Here is a 22,066-nt window from a genome sequence, read left to right as displayed (position 1 = left end):
CGGGTCACCTAATCCATATAGGTGAGTCTATAAAGGCAATATCTATGGTAGAAAAAGAAGACGATGCAGACCCTGCCTGAGATGGAGCGATGGCGTAGGTCAGGACGCCAGACAGCTTTTAGGGATATGGAATTGCTGGACCTCGGCACAAAACCGGAATGTCTTGAGTTCCTTACTAAGGCTGACCTAGACCGGATACCGGTTGTTGCGTCGTTGACGATGATCATGATCAAGGGCATGTCAAGATCTCATTGGGAAGCCATTTATTTGGTTATGGGTCTCCCCCTTTGTTGAGTTCTAGGTGGCGTTGTGTTTGTTTCTACTCTCGCTTCTAAAAGAATTAATAAAGGCCAGTTTTCCGGATTAAAATCGCTGACTAATATGTGCAGTGTTGGGACATACTTGATTGTAGGAGCTACTCCTTTCTTTATCAGTCCTGCCTTTCATTCATAGAGGTCTTAATTTCATGGAGATCTTATCAATGCCAACACAATAGTTGTAGCATTGGTGACGAGATGGAAAAATTGATAAAGTCAAGCTCCTCTAAACCAATGTCCAAAATCACATATAGGCAGGATCTTATTGTATTTCAGAAGGATATCTATCGCATCTTTAGCTGACATGTGCTTATGTATCATATTTGAATTAAAGTAGGGAGCTCTCAACTCTGCAGAATACTTCCTCCATAGGATTATAACTCAGATGATGCTGAACGAATTAACTCTACAGGGTATCAGGGGTATCAAATAAGGAACCATAGGGGTCAGTTAGGACTGGACTTGTGGGGTTTTATTTACTTCAAGGCAAACAACAAACATGCTTTCGAGTTTTCCAATACACAATTGATTATTGCATTCAATTTAACTGTAATATGACGGAACTTATATTTTTCAATAATTTCAACTTCAATCAGAGGAATGGTAAGTCTTTCAAATAAATGATGCATGTCCGAAGGAGACTCTTTCGAGGTTCGATACTAGATAATGGACGTGTACCTAGAAGGATTCTTCCTGTCCACCACATAAAATTGATTTTCTTCCACCAATATCCGGATATTATTCAACTCAGCATTGGACGAATATGAACCAAAACAATATTTTCATTATAACAAATCGGTCATAAATTAAATTTCAACTTTGAGATGATCGGGACATTTTCGTTTTCTAGGAATATAAAAACCCCCAAAAATTTGAAGCTCTATTAAATACTTTATTATAATGTTTAGGATAACAATATAAAATACATACGAATTTCTTAAATGTGAAATTAAATGCTTTATGTCTAGGGCGTGTAAAAAAAATTTTGATCAAAGATTCAATTCAGCACTTATAGTAAAATTATCACAAACATTCGACCAATAAATTACTTAGCTGTTCCTGCAGCTACTGTAGCAGCGCTGACTGGAGCTTTGATTCCGATTAAGTTACACAATTCATTTCGTATTGGACGAATTTCATTCAATGACTGACCCCAGTCAACCTCCGAAAGCAGCGCCAACGCTTGATCCAAATTTTCCTCGGATATCCCACAAGCATCACCATGTAAAACTAAACCTTCATACAATTTCGTTGCCGTGGTTTTTCGAATGTGAACATGAGTTAACCCCAAAAATAAGGACATTTTCGAGAAAACCTTCGTACATAAACGTGGTACTTGAATTAGTTGTGCAAACACATTTATACTTGATATCATTTTGTAGAGTTTCTTATGTCCCTTCACTTCGATGTTGACTAAACGGAATATTTCATCTGCGAAGTTTGAATTGTCGTCCATAAGGACGGAATTTATGGTTCCTGAACTTAATAGGATGTCTAGGAAATTAAGCATTGGATAGGTAACACGTTCATTCATAGAGTTTTCCTCAAATACTTTAATTATTTCTTTACAAATTCGCGGGATTTCATTCGGATGAGATCGTAAAAATTGGAATAGTGATGTGGATGAGTATTTTATCTGAAATTTGGAGAGGGAGACAAATGCCATTATTAGGGTACGACAAGATGAAAATTGTTATAAAATTTGTTGCCAGTATATCACTTACCAAAGATTCTGTCAATTGTCCGATACTAGCACTAAGTCCTAAAAGTATCCGCTGCGAATATTCAGGTAATGCTAACATTGAACAAAACAACGGAAAAGTGTGATCTGCGAAAAGCCATAAGACGTTCGAGCTATCCTCTGGCATAATCTCCCGCAGCTTATCATGATTGCGAATGTATGGAATTTCGGGTTTTGCATGAACTAAATTACAGAATAATTTTCCAGCCAATCCTCGAGTACGATCTATTTTCTCAACCGCAAGTTGTGCGAATTTTGTCATGACTTCATGGACCAAATTTGATTCTAACAAGTTGTGTGGACAATTTGTTACCAAATTAGAGAGTGCTGTCGATAGATAATATTTGATTACCAAGGCTGGGCTAAAACCACATTTTTTTAATAATTACTTACCACACATAGACGCCTCTCGAACCCACGCCCCAATATCACCGCGGTCATCAATTGTATACTCTTCGAGAGCTCGAAGGTAGCATGCAAAAATTTTATCCAGAAGTTTTGAATTTGCAATTGAGTGTGGATCATTCAACGCAAATCCAATGGTTTGAACAACGTTTGATAGTGCCTTAATACTATCTCGTCTTGATTCCGACCATCCGTTCGTAATAGGATTTTCATTCTCTATTTTAACAAACTTATCCGTTGGATCGAGGACACGTGGAACATCGGATGGGAGCAATGAATGGGCGATTAATGTATTTATTACTAATTCAAGTTTCGGTTTGATCATGAAGTCAGGGAATGCTCCTAACCCACTGAGGTATCCCATGCGGATATGTTCTTCGAGATCATTTACAGATCCTTGAATGTAATTTTCAACTATTTGCTCTCTTTGAATGATTTTTTGATCTGGAGTGTAGTAAGCATTGCAAAATAAACCGAGAGCTATTGTGGAGGGTTCGCGAATTTGTGCGCTCTTATTAATGATGCATTTGTCGATGATTTGTTGCCAGGATTCTGTAAAATAAACAGTTTAAACTTAACAAAATGATTTAAAGTTATTTTAGCGGCTGTCAGTCCATAATTCTACGTGGCAATATATACATCACACCTGAATGATTAAAAAAGAACGAGAGGGGCAATAAGTTGTAAACAATTCAGTTGCACACTATAATCGAAGATTTAAACACCGTGTCTATTGATTTCTTTGACGTCAGGTCATTGCCCACCATGAGATCGTACCTACCGGGATTACTATGAACTCAGGATCCTGTTAGGAAATCTTCAAAAGACGGCAAATGAGGGTCTTGCATTGTCAAAACGACATCAAAAAAACATGTGAAACTTTAGCGCGATCCTGATCTGGCTTCTCTAGACATTTTTGTTTCTAGCTCAAGAGAAAAATAGGGAGACCACTGAAAATACCTAGTTTCTAAAAAACATTCCGGAAAATGTGTTCGAGACGCGCAAACATTTTCTTAGCATTGACACAAGTTTATTTAATACATGATGGCCACTCCAAGCGATTTTTTCGTTATGCTTCGTCTGCAAATCAGTAAATAAAATTGACATTCCACGAGCAGTTAAACTGAGAGGGTGAAGTGGCTTCTAAGTTGCCTGAGCAGCTATAACACCGGTTAAGTCTTTGTATTCAGCACCTGCGTCTAAAACTTTAACATAACATAATGAATGGCTCTAAAAGGGATTTAATCTTAATCTCCCTAAAGCGCAGTACAATCCTAAAGCTTTACCGCAACCATCTGTATACTAACGCTATCCCATGAATTCAAAACATCTCGCACTCACTATAAAATAGTATAGTACAGACTGGATCTCTGTGGAGCAAATAAATTGTCGTCCAAACAGAAGTTATGATTAGAAAAGGTCCAGACCTGGCATTGAAAAATTCAAAATGCCAACGAAAAAGTGGAGAACCATTCTGAAACTAATATTGAGTAAATATATTATCTCCATGGAGACCTTCCTGTGGATTTTAAAATGTAATCGGTTTCTTAAGCTGCAATTCCACTATAACAAAATATAGACTCACCCAATTCCAACTCAATTTTGTTCAACCTATATACCACCAGCCTGTTGCTATTTTCAAGGCTGCAGATGACTATTGTTTTTTAATCAAAGTGAATGAAAAAAGTAACAGGAAATGTTTAATACAAGACATCAAAGTTCAGCCTTTTGTGTGACAAACTTATGCTATCACTAAATTTTGGCAAATGCAACAATATGACCTTTGCAGGAAGGCATAGGATTAGGCACCATATGCTCATGGCGCACGTAATATCAAGTTCTCCGTGAAAATATAAGCCGCATATGCGCTTTGCTTTATTTAGGATAATTTAGCCACTATAAAAGAAGCCTTAAAAGTGGACGATGATACACCCCTAATGTGATTTAACTTGAAACTAAACTGAAGTAATAACAATATGATCTTATAGGCATTGTCCAATTTTAATACCTTTTATTTGGAGAGACTTAAATGATATTTGTGTCAAACATCTGAACCCATAGCTCAATTGTCCATCTCAAGAATCAAATCGAAAAAAAATTATAGAAATATGCACCGTGCTGTAACCAGCAGTTTCTGACTATACTGCTAGAAACGCAATCCCAATCAATATAAAAAAGCCATTTGCAAACATATTAGATAAAAGAAATTTAAAAATAATTACTTTTAACTTACCAATGCATTTATCACTGGCAGGAATTATTGCGCGACTGCAATTCGCTATGAAATCAATACAGCATTGTTTCATAATTTCTCCACTCATTCCTAGAAAAAAATGGATTTAGAATTTTTAAGTAAATTGTTTTGAAACAGCACCTCTGAATTGATCACGTTCTTGAAACTTTGCAACCAAGTTGTTAAGATCATTTACTATGACATTGGATAGGTATTTATTCGGCGTGGCATGTTCTATTTCTAAATTCTTTAATGCTAAAGCTATTTCCCCTATGGCCAGAACAGCACCATGCCGGGTGTTGATATTTATCGCATCTGTGGCAGAAAATAATTTCGGCAAAATCTCTAATGCCATGAATTCAGGCGCCTGGAATAAAAATTCAATTGAAATTCAGACTTTTAGAATTACGCTATGATAATACTACATATTGTACTCTATCGGGCAAATATAAATCTCAATAAAACTTTATTTTGTTTCATTCTCTATAATGTCCTAATACGTACCCTCTTTGTCAAATTGTGTAATGCTTTCGCAGTCAACTCTCGAATAGCTGTATCCCAATGATTTATTTTCTTGTCAACGAGATGGTTAATCAATGGTTTCGTATACTCTTCATATTGTGCAATAAAATCACTGATTTGCAGAAATGAATTCGAACGTAGGCCAACTGTATAAAAGTCCGTAGTTGTGGATATATCAATTCCATGCGGAAAATTTCCTAATCTTCCCACACTTTCCTGGAAAGCAGCCGCTGCGGCTCGTCTACAATTTATTTCACGATCAAATACAGCTGTCGTTAGCAATCCCGTAGCGATTTGATTTATGAACGGTTGCAAATCAGAAACATCATAAGCCCGTGCAAACGCCCAGCACATGTAGCAAGATGCATCGCGTATGTGTTGTCCTACCGACATGTAACCTCTCATCTCGTCATAAACCAGTGCCTGCATTAATATTGGTACCATTGTTTTTAACCGATAAGGCAGCAGTAAACCACGTTTTGCCAGTTCAGCAATAGCAAGGCAGGCTCCATGCCAAGCTTCGTGCGGCTCTAACGGATCGAAAATGTCGATTACAGACCCAACGACTTCATCGCCAAGAGTTTTTGGTAAACGATTTGTGACACGTCCTAGTCCTTTTGCAGAACTCCATCTGGAAATTATTTTTCCACATCAGCATTGTTAAAATCTCTTATGTAGTAGGGTGCAAAATGATATGCTTATATTAAGAGCCAACAAGCTTTGATTGGTACTGTTTATAAAATCGTATGGAAGTGCTTACCTTATATCACTACTGGCGCTACGCAAACCTTGTAATAACTCCTCGATAATCTCTTCAATTGTATCGGGTACAAAAATCTCTTCCTCGTCTCCTGCCAAGTAAAAGCTAAAAGTAGTATTTTTCTATATTTATGAACACATCAGCCGTATTCACCTTCTTCCTCAATAATTTCATTGCTGAATTCAAGTTGATGTGTGCTGTTGCTGTTACGCATCAAATTGGCTTCTAACGATCGCTTTCCTCTCTTATATCGCCAGGCAGCCAATCTTGGCTTCAAATAGACCAAACCCAACCTCTGAACAATTTTCACATAATATTTATATTTAAGAAAGTCAGAACTTGTTTTGTAATTGCAGAGTAGAATCCATTTAAGGATCGGATCTGCATATGGAAGCAAATCCTCTCGTTTTCCATGTTTCAATATTGTTGCAACTGAAGCAAGTGCACCATATTTTGCATCTATCGTGGATGGTTTATGATTTTCCATTACCCAGTTCAAATATTTCTCCAAGAAAATATCCTTAATATCAGCTCGAATGAAATACTTCGCCGCAAGAAATGCTGCAACTGACGAACAAGTATCGTTAAGTTCGGCGTACTCTTTGCACAGATCGAAGATTCGTTCCATTTTTGACTTTGGTTGATCTAATCCTTTAGTTTCAGATAAATTGGGGAAAGCATCCAGTCGTGACATATGGAATGGATTGAGAACTAATATTGACATCCAAACTATGAGCATGTATCGTGTCTCCCAGTTTTCCGAATCATTGCGATCCTGGCGTTCAAGCAGATCTAAGGCGAATTCTAAATCAGTTAGTTCGTGAGGCAAGAACTTAACCAAAGCTTTGTAGGTGCGAACTTTCGAAATTGTATACAAATATTTGAAACTTCGATGAACAAGAGATTCTGGGCTTTGAGGAGATCGCACTAAATCCAGAAGCTTTTGGATAAGGACGTCTAAGTGGGCATCTAGTAAATGGGGCTGTTCTTGATACCTGTTAGGACGTAAAATTCATTTTCATTAGAATTAGATAATTTTTAAACAATAAGATAGATAATATTTAGAGAAACGAACTTATATATATATGGTTGCCATTGACAACTTGGTGGGGTATAACGCGTCGACCACACCTACGCGCTATCCTTCGCGGTAACCTGAAATATCCTACAGCCTCCCCACCATCCCATCTTCCCGAGACGCTCGCACTCCTCCTTTACTGTTTTGCGCCAAATGCCCTTGTAGCAACCCATTAGCCGCGCTTGAGCTTCTTCCACTTTCCGAGAAGCGCGGACTCTTCTTCAAATGTTCCACACCATGTGACTCTAGGGAGATCCACCCGTCGGGCATCCTGAGCAATGGGCTTCATTGTATAACATAGTCAACAATGGCATTGATGCTTTTTTAATGTTGTAAGCTATTTGCTGCTACTTCAGCCTTCTCATCAACATGTCTTCGGGTGTCTGGCCTGTATGACAAAGGAAGTTTTCCATTTGAGATTATGTCGGTAGAGGATGCCGCGATGGCAGGACATGAACTGATGAAAGCTTGGAGCTTGGAGCACAAAGAGAACATTTGCGCGGGACAGCCTCAATTAATGTTGGTGTTGAGATACCTGCATTTTCAACTTTTTGGGCAAACCAGCGAAGGTAGATTTAATGGGTTAGTGATATTAATTTCACTGCCGCCGACGAATACGGTGGAGGACTTTGGACTTCAAATTCCTCCCAGATTTTAATTTAATATTCCATCGTATGAAGCTCTGATAATAGGTATTAGTTTTTCAGGAATGTCCTTCTGCGTAGGGCCCTGCAGGTACACAATTATTGACGCTATTAAAAGTCCAATCCAAATCGATAAAGAAGAAATGGGGTGGGGATATAAACTCTGCACACTACCCCATGATGATCTGAAGGAATCGTCAGTGCAGGAGGATCCAGAGCGGATACCACCCTGCACTCTGGGAATCAAGCTTTGGAGTGTTCTTTGAAGAATTCCAGGATTATTTTAATCATTATCTTCGCGATGGTAAGTAGCCACACTCAAGACAGGTGCCCTTTGCAATCTTAACAATCATTCCTTCCTCCCATTCCTTGGGAAAGATCTCAGATTTACAGGATTTAGGCATAAGTGAAAGTAGCAAATATACGGTAACTGCAGAGGCTGCAAGGAACAAGCCGACTTTGCTTCACTTGAGCGCATTGATGGCAGAAATGATTTCGCTTTTTTTAGAAAAGCAATGCATACAACATGTAATGGTGGCGTTCCATATCGTTAGTGTTCGTTATTATTTTTTTTGTCGAATGGTTTTCGAGGGAATATGTGGCTTGTCAATCTTTGTGCCTACAGCAAGTGCGCCATTTTCTGTTGAGTTTAAGGGGAGGAGGATACATTCGAAAGGAGGGGCTATAACATTTTTTTCACAGAATATAGTCATGTGGGGTATTAAATGAAAGGGCTTAATTACCGCTTTTCGAAACTAGTCTTATTTCTGACATTGAGTGAAATATGAGGTGTGAGGATGTAAAACGTAGGCCCTGAAAAGTCTAACGGCTCTTTTTCTTAGAACTTATCGGATCGCATAATCTGAAAAAAATCACAAATCTAGGCCTCAAAATGCATCCTATTACGATATCTACTCAAATAAAGTTAATAATAGCATATTACCTATTTTAAAAATTTACCCGAAAGCGCCTCTTAAGTTCATCCTAGAGCCGTTGTAAGTAATAACATAATACAAAATTTCGAAATGTTTGAGGAAAGTAGTATTTTACGTCAACGTGAATGATTTCATCATGATTTGAAGTGAACTAATATGAACGGCGTAGTTGAATATGTCAAGGAATATTTTGAAATTTTAACTATGTACGAATGAAAAAACGTGAATAGGACACAGGCCATTCTGATATGAGTGAATTGGAGGACTCTGGACACGTTGGCCGACACCGCAGGCAAAATCCATCAGGTCCACGACCTGGCTCAGATGCAGCAGTCGGTGGCAGCATTGATAACCATCGGTTCTAAATTGACAGAGGCAGTAGGTGTTTTGCATTAGGGGAGACGGAATAGATCATGATCTTTTTAAAAGGGCGATTGAATTGGTCGTCAAGACCTTCGGCAAGTACCCGGACGTACTTGTACCACCACAAGTTCGCCGAAAAGGCCACAAAATATACCAGCCCTTTTACTGCTTCTTTACACTGCTAGCCTCGCCGGGAGCTCTGGTGACGGCTACTCGAAATGCAACACCACGCCGCCTGACGATTTACTACCCCTTGAGTCGGCACCACTACAGATACAGGCGTTGCCGCCGGAATTCGCACGTATGGCTACAGGGAGACATGGGTGTAAAGCTTCGACATGCGCTTCCTTGGTATGTTATTATCGCAAGTATCGGTATTCCCATCTTAGGCGCAGACTTCCTGTGCCACTATGAATTGCTATTGGATCCACACAACACGTCCCTCATTGACCTCGAAACTTTCCATAGGCCATTAGGGAGTATCTCATCGTACGCGCTTAACACTCTTCTTTAATGTTTTGGAACATTTTATCGAACGCCGTATTCACCCACTTCTACAAAAATTCCGCAAAATCAAGTGTAGTCTCTCTGAGCCCATTAATCACGATGTTCAGCACCACATTAATATTTTTAGTCCAAAGTTGCGCGGAGAGAATTCGAAGAATTTCTTAACCAAGATAATTGTAGACCTTTAGACAGCTGTTGGTCTTCGTAATTGCATATGGTCCCTAAACCTAATGCAATGCAAACCTTTCAGAGAATAATTTTCTCTGTGCTGCGAAACTTCCACTTTTGTTGTTGGATGATCTTCTGGTTGCGTCTTCCACTGAATCTGAGCATTTAGAACACCTCAAGTGCCATTTTCAACATCTCCTTGAGGCCGGTCCAACCGGAAGGTGACCAGAGAGTTCTGCAACATCTACTGCAAGCACAATACTAGCAGGCATGCAAGGGCTGCCTGAAGATTGGACTATTGTCAAAACGTTGAAAGCACCAATGAATCTATGAGACTTAGTAAGATTCTGGTTAGGAAAAACCGTATCGATGGCTGGGGCAGCATACGCGGGGGGCAATATAGGCAATATAGACTCGGGTCACTATCTCGTTGGCATGGTGCTCCGAGCTCGAATAACAACACCACCGAGAATGCCCTCTGACAAACAGGTGAGAGTTAACACTTAAGCCATTCACAACACAGACCTCCGCAACACCTGTAAGAAGGAAATGGATGCTGCAATAGCCGCAGTCAACAGAGATCCTGGAGATGAAGCATCAACAAAAGATCTTCACAATCACCTGAAGAACGTTATCATAAACACAGCCAAGTACCCAGCCGCAAAAGAGTCGGAACAGCTGGTTTGACGATGAATTTAAGCTAGCAACAGAACGGAAGAATGCTGCATACCGAGTAATGTTGCATTCTCAAAGAACGTGGGCACGCGCAGAGACTTATCACGAACTCCGTCGAACGGAGAAGCGACTTCACAGACGGAAAAAGGAAGCCCGGGAGAACCAACAAGTCTGTGAACTCGAAAAGTACAGGGAGCCACTACACCAGGCGTGGAAGTTTTACTAACAAGTCAGCAGGATGAAGCCTTATACACCTCGATGCTCATCCTGCCGAGACAAAGAGGGAAATCTGATTTCCGGCAGAATGGACATATTGGAGCGATGGGTTGAGTACTTTGATGAGCTACTGAACAACCAGAACATCGGCGAGTTGGAGGTCCCGCCAACTGAAGACGACGGATAAATACTGCCACCAACAAGTTTAGGAGAAACAGTCCGTGCAATTCATCGGCTTAAAAACCATAAGTCGTCAGGAGCCGATGGAACGGATGGAAGCAGAATTGGTTAAATAAATATATATATATTAAAATTATGGAGGCGACCAATTACACCAAGTGGCTTATCAACTTGTGCTCAAGGTGTGGGAATGAGAGAATTCGGTATCCCGAGAGAAATTGATAAGACTGACTAGGATGACCCTGACCAATGTGCGAGGCCAGATAAAAGCAGCAGGATCACTCTCGAGACCGTTCGATATCAACAACTGTCTACGACAAGGGGATACCTTATCATGCGTCCTCTTTAACTTGGCCCACGAGAAAGTGGTCCGTGATGCTGAGGCAAATGCAAAAGGTACGATCCTCTTTAAGTTCACCCCACTACGGGCGTATGCTGACGATATCGACATCATGGGAAGAACGACCCGAGACGTACAAACTACCTTCATCCAGATCGAGCAGGCAGCGCGAGATTTTGGGCTGCACATCATTGAAGGTAAGACAAAGTATATAATGGCAACGTCAGCGCCAAAAACCAACAAACGAACATCAAACCGCACTGGTCAAACGGGAAGAATAAAGATAGAAGACTACAACTTTGAGACCGTTGATAATTTCTCCTATCTAGGGTCGAAAACCAGAACCGATAACAGTTACGATGACTAAATTCCCAAATTCACGCACGGTTGTTGGCTGCCAACAGAGCCTATTTCAGCTTACAAAAACTGTTTCGCTCGAAACGTCACACCATAGGGTCAAAGCTCTTACTGTACAAGACAATGATCTTGCCAGTCCTTATGTATTCCCCGGAGACTTGGGTTCTTAACAAAAAAACTCTGAACTCTTGGCCGCGTTCGAGAGAAGAATCCTCCGAAGAATTTTTGGCCCCCTACATGATTTCGAAGCCTACACAATGACGAAATCTATGAGCGATATCATGACCGTCAGGTTGTGAATAAAATCCGGCTCAATAGGTTACGGCGGGCTGGTCACTTAATCCGTATGGATGAGGATGATCCAGCCCAGAAAGTCTATAAGGGCAATATCTATGGTAGAAAAAGAAGACGAGGCAGATCTGCCTAAGATGGAGCGATGGCGTAGGCCAGGACGCCAGACAGGTTTTAGGGATATCGAATTGGTGGACCTCGGCGCAAAAACGGGATGTCTGGAGTTCCTTATTAAGGCAGGCCTAGACCGGATATCGGTTGTTGCGCCATTGATGATGATGATGAAAGAGCGAGGACAACCGCGAAGTTAACCTCTGAAGGTGGGATTTTTGGAGGCTGTGGGAAAAAGGAAGCATTTCAATCACTTGAGACTGACAGACATTTCGGGAGCTTAACCCAGCCGACCTAGTGCGAACGAGAGCGATGAAAGGCTTTATAACTCCCAAATTAAAAATTAGTCAGAAAGGTGGCAAAAGTTTATCGGTTCCATATTCTTGAAACGAAATAATTTCCCAATATCCAATAAATGGTCAATTTCTCACTGTGGAATAGGCACCCTTGCAATATCCAGAAGCTTACAAAGGAATATAATATTTAAAAAGAGTGAATCGAATCTCAGCACAAATGCTCAGAATGACGAAATCTGTGAGCGATACCATGACCGTCCGGTTGTGGATAAAACCCGGCTCAATAGGCTGCGGTGGGGAGGCCACCTAATCCATATGGGAGAGGATGATCCAACCCGGAAAGTTTATAAGGGCAATACCCATGGTAGAAAAAGAAAACGGGGCAGACCCTGCCTGAGTTGGAGCAATGGCGTAGGTCAGGACGACAGACAGCTTTTAGGGATATAGAATTGATGGACCCCGGCGCAAAACTGGTATGTCTGGAGTTCCTTATTAAGGCACGCCTAGACCGGAAACTGGTTGTTGCAACTTTGGTGATGATGATGATTAGCTGAAATCAGCACCGAAATGATCAGAAAAGAAGACAAACAAGGAAGTCATTAACTAACTAAAGCGAATACAGCGCTTATAGGTACTGCCTACCAGCCGACCTTGTGGGACTGATCTACTCTTATTGTCTCACCTAAATACCGTCAGCTAACCCTAAATCTTAACAAACAACAAACTTAATAATATTGCCTGTGGATCCCGTCACGACAAACTCCATAGCTCATATCTAGGTAACGTGAATACTCCAAATCTTCTCCTGGAATGAGGTTTATTTTTTTTTCAACTTTTAAATTGACTTTTAACCAAATCCAGATGAGGTTGTGCAATCAGGGATGAATCATCAAATACCACCCTCATTAGTGAAAGAGTTAAAGAAAAAGTTGACCATTACCTAGATAGTATTTCCGAAAATTTCTCGTATTCTTTCTCAAAGGACGAATCCGAACACTCCTTGAGGCCGTCAATCATACCCAGAACTTCCGATAGCTCGGAGAAATATTCCAGCGTGTTTGACGGCCGATCGTCATCTTTCAATTCTTCACACTGGACCATTTCACTATTTCGGATTATCTGCACTCAGTCTGGATAAATTCACGGCACTATTTCTACGACGTTGTCTAGTATTGACCACAAAAAACAACAGCTGCAACCGGCGTGGACCACAACAAGGCGAGCACTTTGTAGTTGAATTGTCAATATGAATAACATCAACACAATCCAATTAGACTGTCAAATTACAACTTTCCTATAAGTGAATTCAATGCTAGGCCAGAAGGGTACGTTCAAAATACGCGGAACTGTTATACGTTTTTGCACACGCATCGCTTCTTCTTCGAGCTTCCAAACAGAGACTATGGAGAGGACATTTCAACTACACCCTACACTGTGCCTCAACACTATTTGGATGAGTTATAGTTAGCTATGAAAGTAGTCTATGAAATTTACCGCTTTCACTAATAATTTAGAACAGAAAATGAAAAGAATCTTCTTCAGAACGATGAGAAATGTAATGAACTATTTTATGAAGACAAGGTAAATAGATCCTTTTTGAAAATTGGTTAATAATGGCGAAATTTGAATTCTATCGTTATTGTCGAAATTCTAAATGGCAGCACTTTGAAAGAGAGCGCGCAACACATGCCGGTAAGTTCTATTACGTTACTATAATCTTGAATTGGTTAGCGGGTGTTAAAAGTTGTTCTGATCCCGGTCAGGAAGGTTCAAGTCATCATTCCCAGCTCGTTGTAAAATTTTCCATTAGAAATGTCAACTTTCGGACAGGCAAGAAACCAGCTCAGTTCTTTTCAATAAATTTTGTCCAACAATTTTGGTAATTTTCCATTGCAGGTAATCAAATGCAAAGCAGCAGTTGCTTGGGAACCCAAGAAACCCCTTTCAATCGAAGAGGTTGAAGTTGCACCCCCAGCTGCGGGTGAGGTCCGTATCCGTATCACCGCAACCGGTGTATGTCACACAGATGCCTACACATTGGGAGGTTTCGATTCGGAAGGAGTCTTTCCTGTTATCCTAGGACACGAGGGCGCTGGAATTGTGGAAAGTGTTGGGGATGGTGTCACCGGCTTCAAGCCTGGCGATCATGTCGTCCCGTTGTATGTTCCCCAATGCAGAGAGTGTAAATTCTGCAAGAACCCAAAGACGAATCTTTGCCAAAAGGTTCGAACCACTCAGGGCCGAGGAGTCATGCCCGATGGAACAACACGTTTCAAGTGCAAAGGAAAGCAAGTTTTCCACTTCATGGGGACATCCACGTTTTCAGAATATACAGTGGTTTGTGCTATTTCACTGGCTAAGGTAAGACGCATATTTCACTGATATGAGTTCAAGAGGACATAGAATGATTTTTCATACCTTCCTTCCTTTCAGGTGAACGAAAAGGCGCCTTTGGATAAAATTTGCCTCCTTGGATGTGGAATCCCCACTGGTTACGGAGCAGCTCTAAATACAGCCAAGGTTAGTATCTGTTTTTGCTTTAGTGACGTTGCGCAATACAGTTTCGGTTCTCAACCTTATCAATTTGTTGATAAGAGTTTAAGTGCTTCCAGAAAAAAATTGATTATGAACTTTCAACTTTTAAAGTTTCGGGCTAAAGGATAGCAGTAATATTGGGCACATACTGTCTCCTTTCAATTCGTGTTTCTCACTCTCATCCACACGTGTAAAAATACCCTGCCTGATTCACCCTAGAAATCTTGTCTACTATTTCCGTTGCTCCAACTACTTTTCTAATTTCATCTTTTTGCGGGTTCTGCGAATATTTAAATGAAACAATTCCATGCGCAATATTTAATGAGTTTTAAAGGTCCTCTCAAACATGAATTTTAGTTATTTTTTCTCTAAGATAACATATCCGCCCCTATCATTTCTTGTTAACTTCCCCCTTTGCTGAGCTGATTTTCGATTCTCAATCACACTTCACAATCAATTTTCCGCTTTGTTCTGCTTCTATGTCTACTGCTGTGAATATTTTTCACCTAGTGCCTCTGACCATCCCCTTTTTCTAAACTTTTCTATTTTTGAATTTCTTACTGACAATATTAGTGGCTAACTCCGGTTGTGATCCCCATTAATTTCTAAATCGTTCCCTAATATGGTTGTCGTCAACTACACCTACCCGGCATCATACACGGTGCGCTGTAATGTGCTTCAACCCCTTACAGGACTTCCCGAGACATCCACATTGCTCTTCTACTGTTTAGCACCATGTGCCCTTGGGATGGATTCACTCCTCGGCCATCTTGAGAGAGTGGGTTGCACTGTATGGGGTAATCAGCAATGCAATTGTCGGTCTTCCCTAATGTGTGATCTATCCATTGCCGATCCAGATTTGGAACTTTTGAGTAACAGTTTAGGTCTTAGCTTGATCTTAATGTTGAGATAAATGCTTTTTCAGATTTTGGCTTTTTTTCCCAAATCGAGGACCATTTGACCTGATGAAAAAACAAACAGATGTGATTAGTGTAATCGAGGTGTTTGATGAAAGATGTGATTGTTCATTTAACTCCTCCACGTCTTCCGGATAAGGCAGCATGAAGAACGTCGCCGATAACCGCTGCTTTGACCTCAAAATCCTCCGAGATTTTACCTCAGTGGTAATTTCTTGGGAATGTCCTTCCTGCGCAGAGTTTGCCAGATACACTCACTGTTCACGCTGTCGAAAGCCTTCTCGAAATCGATGAAAGGCAGGTTAAGCGAATATCTAAATTCCACGTATTGTACTAAAGTGATCCATAGGGTGTTGATGTAGTTAACGCAGAAGAACCCAGAGCGCAAACTAGCTTACTCTCTGTCGATCGCGCTTTCAAGATGTTCTTTGATGCGTTCTAGGATTATTTTAGCTCTTATCTTTGCGATGGCAGGAAGGACGCAGATACCCGTCCAGTTGTGGCAAACAAAACTGGTGCCCTTCTTTGGAGTCTTAACCATCATTGCCTTCTTCCATCTTCTGGGAAAGTTTAGAATTGAGGAGAAGTGTTTCTTCCGCCTCTTCAGCTGTTCATCATTGTGGATTAGTCATCGAAAGATTTACAATTACATGCAAGTTCTGTTGTGATGCGGAATACACTTCTGACATCATTGCGATCTGCGTGAGTTTCCGCGTTCCTGTCTAGTGCAATACCAAATTTTTACCTTTTTGTCACGGCGCACACTATGTTGATTTTTTTCAAGAAAATCTTAATACATATCTGTTCCCTTCAACAACGAAAGTCCTTCTGGCGGTATTTTCCCAAATATGTGGAAGAGAAGCCCGTGTTATTCCACTACACAAAAAAGTTGATGTTATGTTAGCCGAAAACTTCCAATGATTATAATTCTTGAAAAGTACGGTAAAAGAAAAGAATTTCTGCTTGTTTTGGACACACAATTATAAAAAAGTAATATGGATTTCAGTGTCGGGGCTCGACTGTCATCAATTTGTTAGAGTTACGAACTTTGCTATGAAATCTCCTGAGACTTTAAACTACTCCCTCATTAATTCTAAACTCCAATCGTATAGTCTCCTATCCTCTGCTGATTTCTGCCTTGCCTAGTGTGGGATGACTGCCTTCAATTGTTATCTTTCGGCTTCCTTTTTGCCATCGTGAGTGATTTCACAGGTCTCCCTCTTTTATTCAGTCTTGTTTTCATTTTTTTTATGTAGAGTAAAAACCTTACTAAATTGAACGTGCATTCCATCAATAAATGTGTTAAGTGATAGTTAATTTCGCCGTTCTGACGCTGGATTACGAATGATCAGTGTGCGCATCCAGCGATTCCTTTGTCAGCTATTCCACCGCTGCTGTCGATTTTTCAATAATTCTTGTCTTGCAGCTATCCTCTATATACTCTTCGCCTTTTTCAAATATATACATTTTCTTTTACTCGACAACGCGCCTCACCGGGAGATCCACAGAGACCACTCTTAATGCCACTAAGCAGTAGTTTATGTTTACCTTCCTCTAAATGATCGGCTTCGTCGATGTTAGGGGTCATTATATTATAAAGTTAGCCTCAAGCATAGCGAAAACTGTGATAGACCTGAACAATGCCCGGCAGAGTTCTTTATACTGATGGCTGAAAAGCTGAACCTGTTCCCCACCTTATGCATACACACATATGATATGTTAGTATTTGTTGCTTATTCTCGAGCGTAATCGATATGTTTGAAATTGAGCTTAACACGATTCATCATCCCTAGGTGCTTGATAACCAGCTTTGAATCCATTTTTAGGTGCAAGAGAGGAGTCAGAATTGAGCACTGTAGAATTTCCGCGATGGTAGTCTACTCCTTTAAAATGTCTTTACTGATAGGCAACTTCCGATCACTCAATCAAGTAACCAGGCGCACTCGTTTTAGCCAATGAGCTTCCAGTATGTACATCGCTACCTCGTGGAACTGAACGTATTTTTGACACCTAACGTGCCTTTGCGTTTTTTCAAGTCTTTTGTGTTTCGAGTTAACTTCAATGCCATGTCAATTGGGTCAACCGCAGAATGGGCTTGGCGAAAAGTAAATTGTAATCCCACTCTATATTCTGTGAAAAATTCTCTTAAGATTTACTCTATTGTGTGTATAAGGTAGATCGGGCGATATGAAGATTGGGCTCCTGATGGCTATTGCGCTTCGGTGGATAAAAACTAGTATCTGTATCTCCACTGAACCTGGAAAACTCCTTCCACCATGCATACCATAATCATATTGATTGACCAGTCTGGCCTATTAAGAATGTTAAGAATGGATGGTAATCGGGAACTTTATTATCCCGATCGCTTAACCAGCATTTTGACTACATATTGGTGAGGACTTGCCGTTTGACATAGCATCGTTGAATGCCTCCATTATGTGTTAAGTTATTTGTTGTCTCTCTTACAACCTCGCCTTTAAGATTGTGGCCTTGTGACAACAACTCTGTGAACGTATAACCCTCAAAATCCCTTGGAAAAACCAACCCGACAACCACCCCTTCGGCAAGCTTCACAGTTTATTTAGGGGAAAATTGACTGGTGGGCACTATGAATACTATGATATATAGGGTGTTCCGTTGACGATGATCGTACAAATTTTAATGGTGGATTGCAATACTCGTTTGAATGAAATTTTTCCATGGAATGACCACCATATCTACTATCGTTACAGAGTTATGGGTTTCTTTGTGTCAAAAAGTTTGACATGCCCAACAAAATCACAATTTTCCACTCCCAAATACTTAATTTGAGATTTGACACCATTCCAATTGCCAAGGTCACCCTTATTTCGAAACTGTTCAAATTTTAACGGAATTTTAAAATCGATTTTTCATTTAAATTTCAAAATGTATTGTAACGGTACTTATAAATCTATAAAGTTGTCCCATTATGTTAGATTACGTATTAAATGGGAAGAAATGTGGTCTTGACGTGGAACAAATCAAACGTATTTTAAACCAGGAAGCAATCAGTTGCGACAAAGCAAGGTTGTACAGTACGGATCGGTTGCATAACCTGCTCCAAGTCCTCATCTCAAACCAAATGATTTCTACGTGTTAGGGAATCTAAAAAACGAGGTTTAACGAGGCTTTAACCATGTTTTCGATGGTCGTGCACATTACACTTTTCCTTTATGAATTCGAACAGGATTTATTCATCCATATCCGGACACCGCTCTTCTGCCTTGTTTATGTCCCTGCGGATTTATGAGTTTTCTTAATTTGTACCTCTGTTCTACACTCCTCTGCATGTAAGGGGCTTTTCAGAGAGGGGAAGAGGTATAAAAATAGTTTAAAATATAGATAAGTTCTCAACATCCACTCATGCCCAGGAATTGTTCGACCAAAGAAACAGAAAAAATGTAATGCTGCTTTATTATGAGAGAGAGAGACATTCCGCTATTTGTTTAAGTAAAATTAATAATAGTATATTCTTATATTTGGGAAGAAATCGCCATAGATACATCCAAACAACAAAATACATAATATAGATACATAATACTGAAAATTTCGGTGTAAATCTTACAATTGTTAATAAAGTTATAGTGGGTCAAAGCTCTCGCGTTCGCATAAATGTATTAACCGTATGATATCATAGCGTATTATTATCACATTGATTTTCTATATCAAATTTCCCCTGCCTTTTGCAGGCAACTTAAAACTTCTTTCCGTTGTCGATTTGCCCATTGAAAGAAATATGTCTTAATCATATTTTGGCGAACTGTGTCAATGTGTAAGGAGCAATTTAGCATTCAATACCTCGATGGTTAACTACAAACTTCTATAAGGAGCTTGGTGCAACATTTAAAAGAAATATTCGAGTCTATGTAGCATTGACGTCATTAATCGTTTACAGAATGTTTGGTTGTGTCTTCGTTTTTCCTATTTATTCAAATCCATATTATATAATTCCTTCACTTGTAATACACATCGCAATCAAATCAGTTCAACGAATTCATTACATTATGAAAACAATCTCACCTGCAGTGGGTGTCCTTCCCCCGGTCACCATCTTTAAATCAGCGCAAATTGTAAGCGATATATGGGCTCTCCTCAAATTTTGCAAATACATGATGGTAAGTTCTATCTGTTTCGAAATTATTCACTGCTGTGACCCGACTCATAGCATTCGAATTGGAAGAATCCTCTCCTCCTCCTCCTCTCTAAACGTGTAAATGGATTTGACCGTTTTTTCATTAATAAAAAATAACTGAAACGTCTGTCTCGAGTAAAAAAATTCCAGCTGTCTCTCGAACGGCCTTATATTATGGAATATGAACCAATAGATGAAATAATAACTAAGGGATCGTTATGTTTATGCTTAGAAGGAAGCGTTCCTCGTGGTGCCTAGGCATTGAGCGACCGCTTGGTTACTAGTTTCAGTGTCAATTACTGAGGCCCGTCTGAGTTGCTAACAGTTGCTATTCAGTACAGGACCATGGATTTCTGCTCCTCATAACATGATGGTACATTTAATACTTATCGGGTCCGGTGGCATCTTCCTGAGTTAGTAGTCTTGAAGACTTTCTCTACGATCTTCGGTGTTTCAGCTTACAGTTTACTTTTCGATGCTCATAATAATGAATTTGTATTTCTGCGTCTCCCCTGTCAGTATTGAAGTTGGTACCCATTTCTCAATTACTTTGATACTTAATAGGTTCATTTACTGGTTTGGGTATCTTTTGGTCACGAGTCGGAAATAATTGTTAAATTCTATCTGGGTTATCAATAGAGACCAGCAATATTTTTTGTTGCGCTCTAGTTATACAATGGAGCTAACTGAAAAAAATATATTTTTTTTTTTGACCGCGGAAAATTGATCGGGCAGAGCACCTTCCACTTATTTATAAGGGTAAATATTGGTGCCTACGCGGCATCTCGTCAAACTTTAACCCGATAATTTTAGCTTTTGTCTCAACTTCAGAAATGTTCATGACAACAATCTAAACTTAACATAAATTCTCTTTGAAATATGACATTCATTACAGAAATCTTACAATTTTTAATTTCAGGTTGAACCAGGAAGCGTATGTGCTGTTTGGGGTCTAGGTGCCGTTGGCTTAGCCGTGGCCATGGGCTGCCGTGCAGCAGGTGCATCGAAAGTTTACGGTATCGACCTTAATCCAGATAAGTTTGAAGTGGCGAAGAAATTCGGATGCACTGATTTCGTTAATCCGAAAGATCACGAGGGACGTCCAATTCAAGATGTTCTTGTTGAATTAACCGACGGTGGCTTTGATTATACATTTGAATGCATTGGCAACGTGAACACAATGCGTGCCGCCTTGGAATCATGCCATAAAGGTTGGGGAACATCAGTTATCATTGGTGTTGCTGCTGCAGGACAAGAGATAAGCACTCGACCATTCCAACTGGTAACTGGACGCACATGGAAAGGAACAGCTTTTGGCGGATGGAAGAGTATCGATTCTGTACCGAAATTGGTTGAGGAGTACTTGAGTGGAAAGCTGATGGTCGATGAATTTGTTACGCATACAATGCCATTGGATAAGATTAATGAAGCTTTTGATTTGATGCACCAAGGAAAGAGCATTCGTGCTGTTGTTCAACTTTAAGTTGTTTATTAACGCGGAGCACAATTGAGATATACTCCTTTCAATAAACATGTAAATTTCAATAATCTTAAACTACCAGATTGGAATGGAATTCCGTTGTATTTTGAAAAAGTTTTTATACGAGAAAAATATATGAAATCGTTGCATGCGTAAATGGTTTTTGGTTATATTTTGCATCAACAGGCTAAGATAATACTTCGCTCTGCTTTTAGAACTATCATTTGCAGGAATTTGTCTATTGTTCGTATGACTTACCTTGGAGTTCTTCAATGGGTTTGTGTTAGGCTAGAGTATTCCGATTGGGGTTATTTTCAGTGTGCTACCACCATATGGTAGTACCACAGAGGATATTGACCTGTCTCAGCTTGATGTTGGTGTTGGCTTAGCTGCAGAAGAATCGAACTGAAAATTTGTACCAACAATATTAAAAGTCAAATATGCTTTTGTTTCATTCAACATTATTTTTCCTTATTCCCATTTGTAATTAGTTCCTATTGCGCTGATTGTCATGGTAAAGGTTATAATTTAGTATGCGATGGAGCTATATATAGAGCTTTGATTTCCCGGTTATATCTTTGAAGCGATCTTCGCCGGTAGAGTTCTTCTATCTATTCCATCGCTTTCCATGTGGTTGATCTCCTTGAGTTTTGTCCTTAAAAATTCATCTTGGGAATCGATCTTTGCCGAATTTCGTGATCTCTTTTTAGATTAAATATTCCATCCACTTAAAACTATTCTTTTATCGTGACGTTGTTTTTTGAGAATTTATTTTTCGCGTTTAGGTCATGTATTAGGGAGAATCAAAGTTTCTTTATTTGTATGCGTTTTGTTTCAAGCGT

At 39.8% G+C, this 22,066-nt stretch overlaps 2 protein-coding genes across 2 annotated transcripts; one reads left to right on the top strand and one right to left on the bottom strand.

Annotated features, from left to right (window-relative positions):
* Positions 1-1,188: 1,188 nt before the first annotated feature.
* Positions 1,189-13,403, bottom strand: LOC119656699 (tubulin-specific chaperone D). Its single transcript, XM_038063205.1, has 9 exons — positions 13,080-13,403; positions 6,132-6,973; positions 5,979-6,069; positions 5,201-5,849; positions 4,838-5,063; positions 4,697-4,786; positions 2,452-3,015; positions 2,042-2,385; positions 1,189-1,953 (listed from the first exon to the last, which is right to left on the bottom strand). The coding sequence occupies exons 1-9, from the start codon at positions 13,238-13,240 to the stop codon at positions 1,363-1,365; spliced, it is 3,558 nt and encodes a 1,185-aa protein (XP_037919133.1). The 5' UTR covers positions 13,241-13,403; the 3' UTR covers positions 1,189-1,362.
* Positions 13,404-13,817: 414 nt separating this feature from the next.
* LOC119656700 (alcohol dehydrogenase class-3) lies at positions 13,818-21,239 on the top strand. The gene is made up of 4 exons (XM_038063207.1): positions 13,818-13,969; positions 14,036-14,500; positions 14,573-14,659; positions 20,664-21,239. Exons 1-4 carry the CDS (start codon positions 13,952-13,954, stop codon positions 21,225-21,227), a joined length of 1,134 nt encoding a protein of 377 aa, XP_037919135.1. The 5' UTR covers positions 13,818-13,951; the 3' UTR covers positions 21,228-21,239.
* The last annotated feature ends 827 nt before the right edge of the window (positions 21,240-22,066 follow it).

Source organism: Hermetia illucens, chromosome 5 (assembly GCF_905115235.1).
Source record: "Hermetia illucens chromosome 5, iHerIll2.2.curated.20191125, whole genome shotgun sequence".
NCBI lineage: Eukaryota > Metazoa > Arthropoda > Insecta > Diptera > Stratiomyidae > Hermetia > Hermetia illucens.
Note: the sequence above shows the minus strand (reverse complement) of the source record. Positions and strands in the feature narration are given on the sequence as shown.

Bases quoted from the DNA above. Each gene is read 5' to 3' on its own strand.
- LOC119656699 (XM_038063205.1), bottom strand. From the start codon at position 13,240: ATGGTCCAGTGTGAAGAATTGAAAGATGACGATCGGCCGTCAAACACG. The intron at 5,850-5,978 runs GTAAGCACTTCC...AATAATTTCCAG, and splicing joins AGCGCCAGTAGTGATATAAG to ATGGAGTTCTGCAAAAGGAC. The intron at 1,954-2,041 runs GTAAGTGATATA...TCCAAATTTCAG, and splicing joins GACAATTGACAGAATCTTTG to ATAAAATACTCATCCACATC.
- LOC119656700 (XM_038063207.1), top strand. The intron at 14,501-14,572 runs GTAAGACGCATA...CCTTCCTTTCAG, and splicing joins GTGCTATTTCACTGGCTAAG to GTGAACGAAAAGGCGCCTTT. The intron at 14,660-20,663 runs GTTAGTATCTGT...TTTTAATTTCAG, and splicing joins CAGCTCTAAATACAGCCAAG to GTTGAACCAGGAAGCGTATG.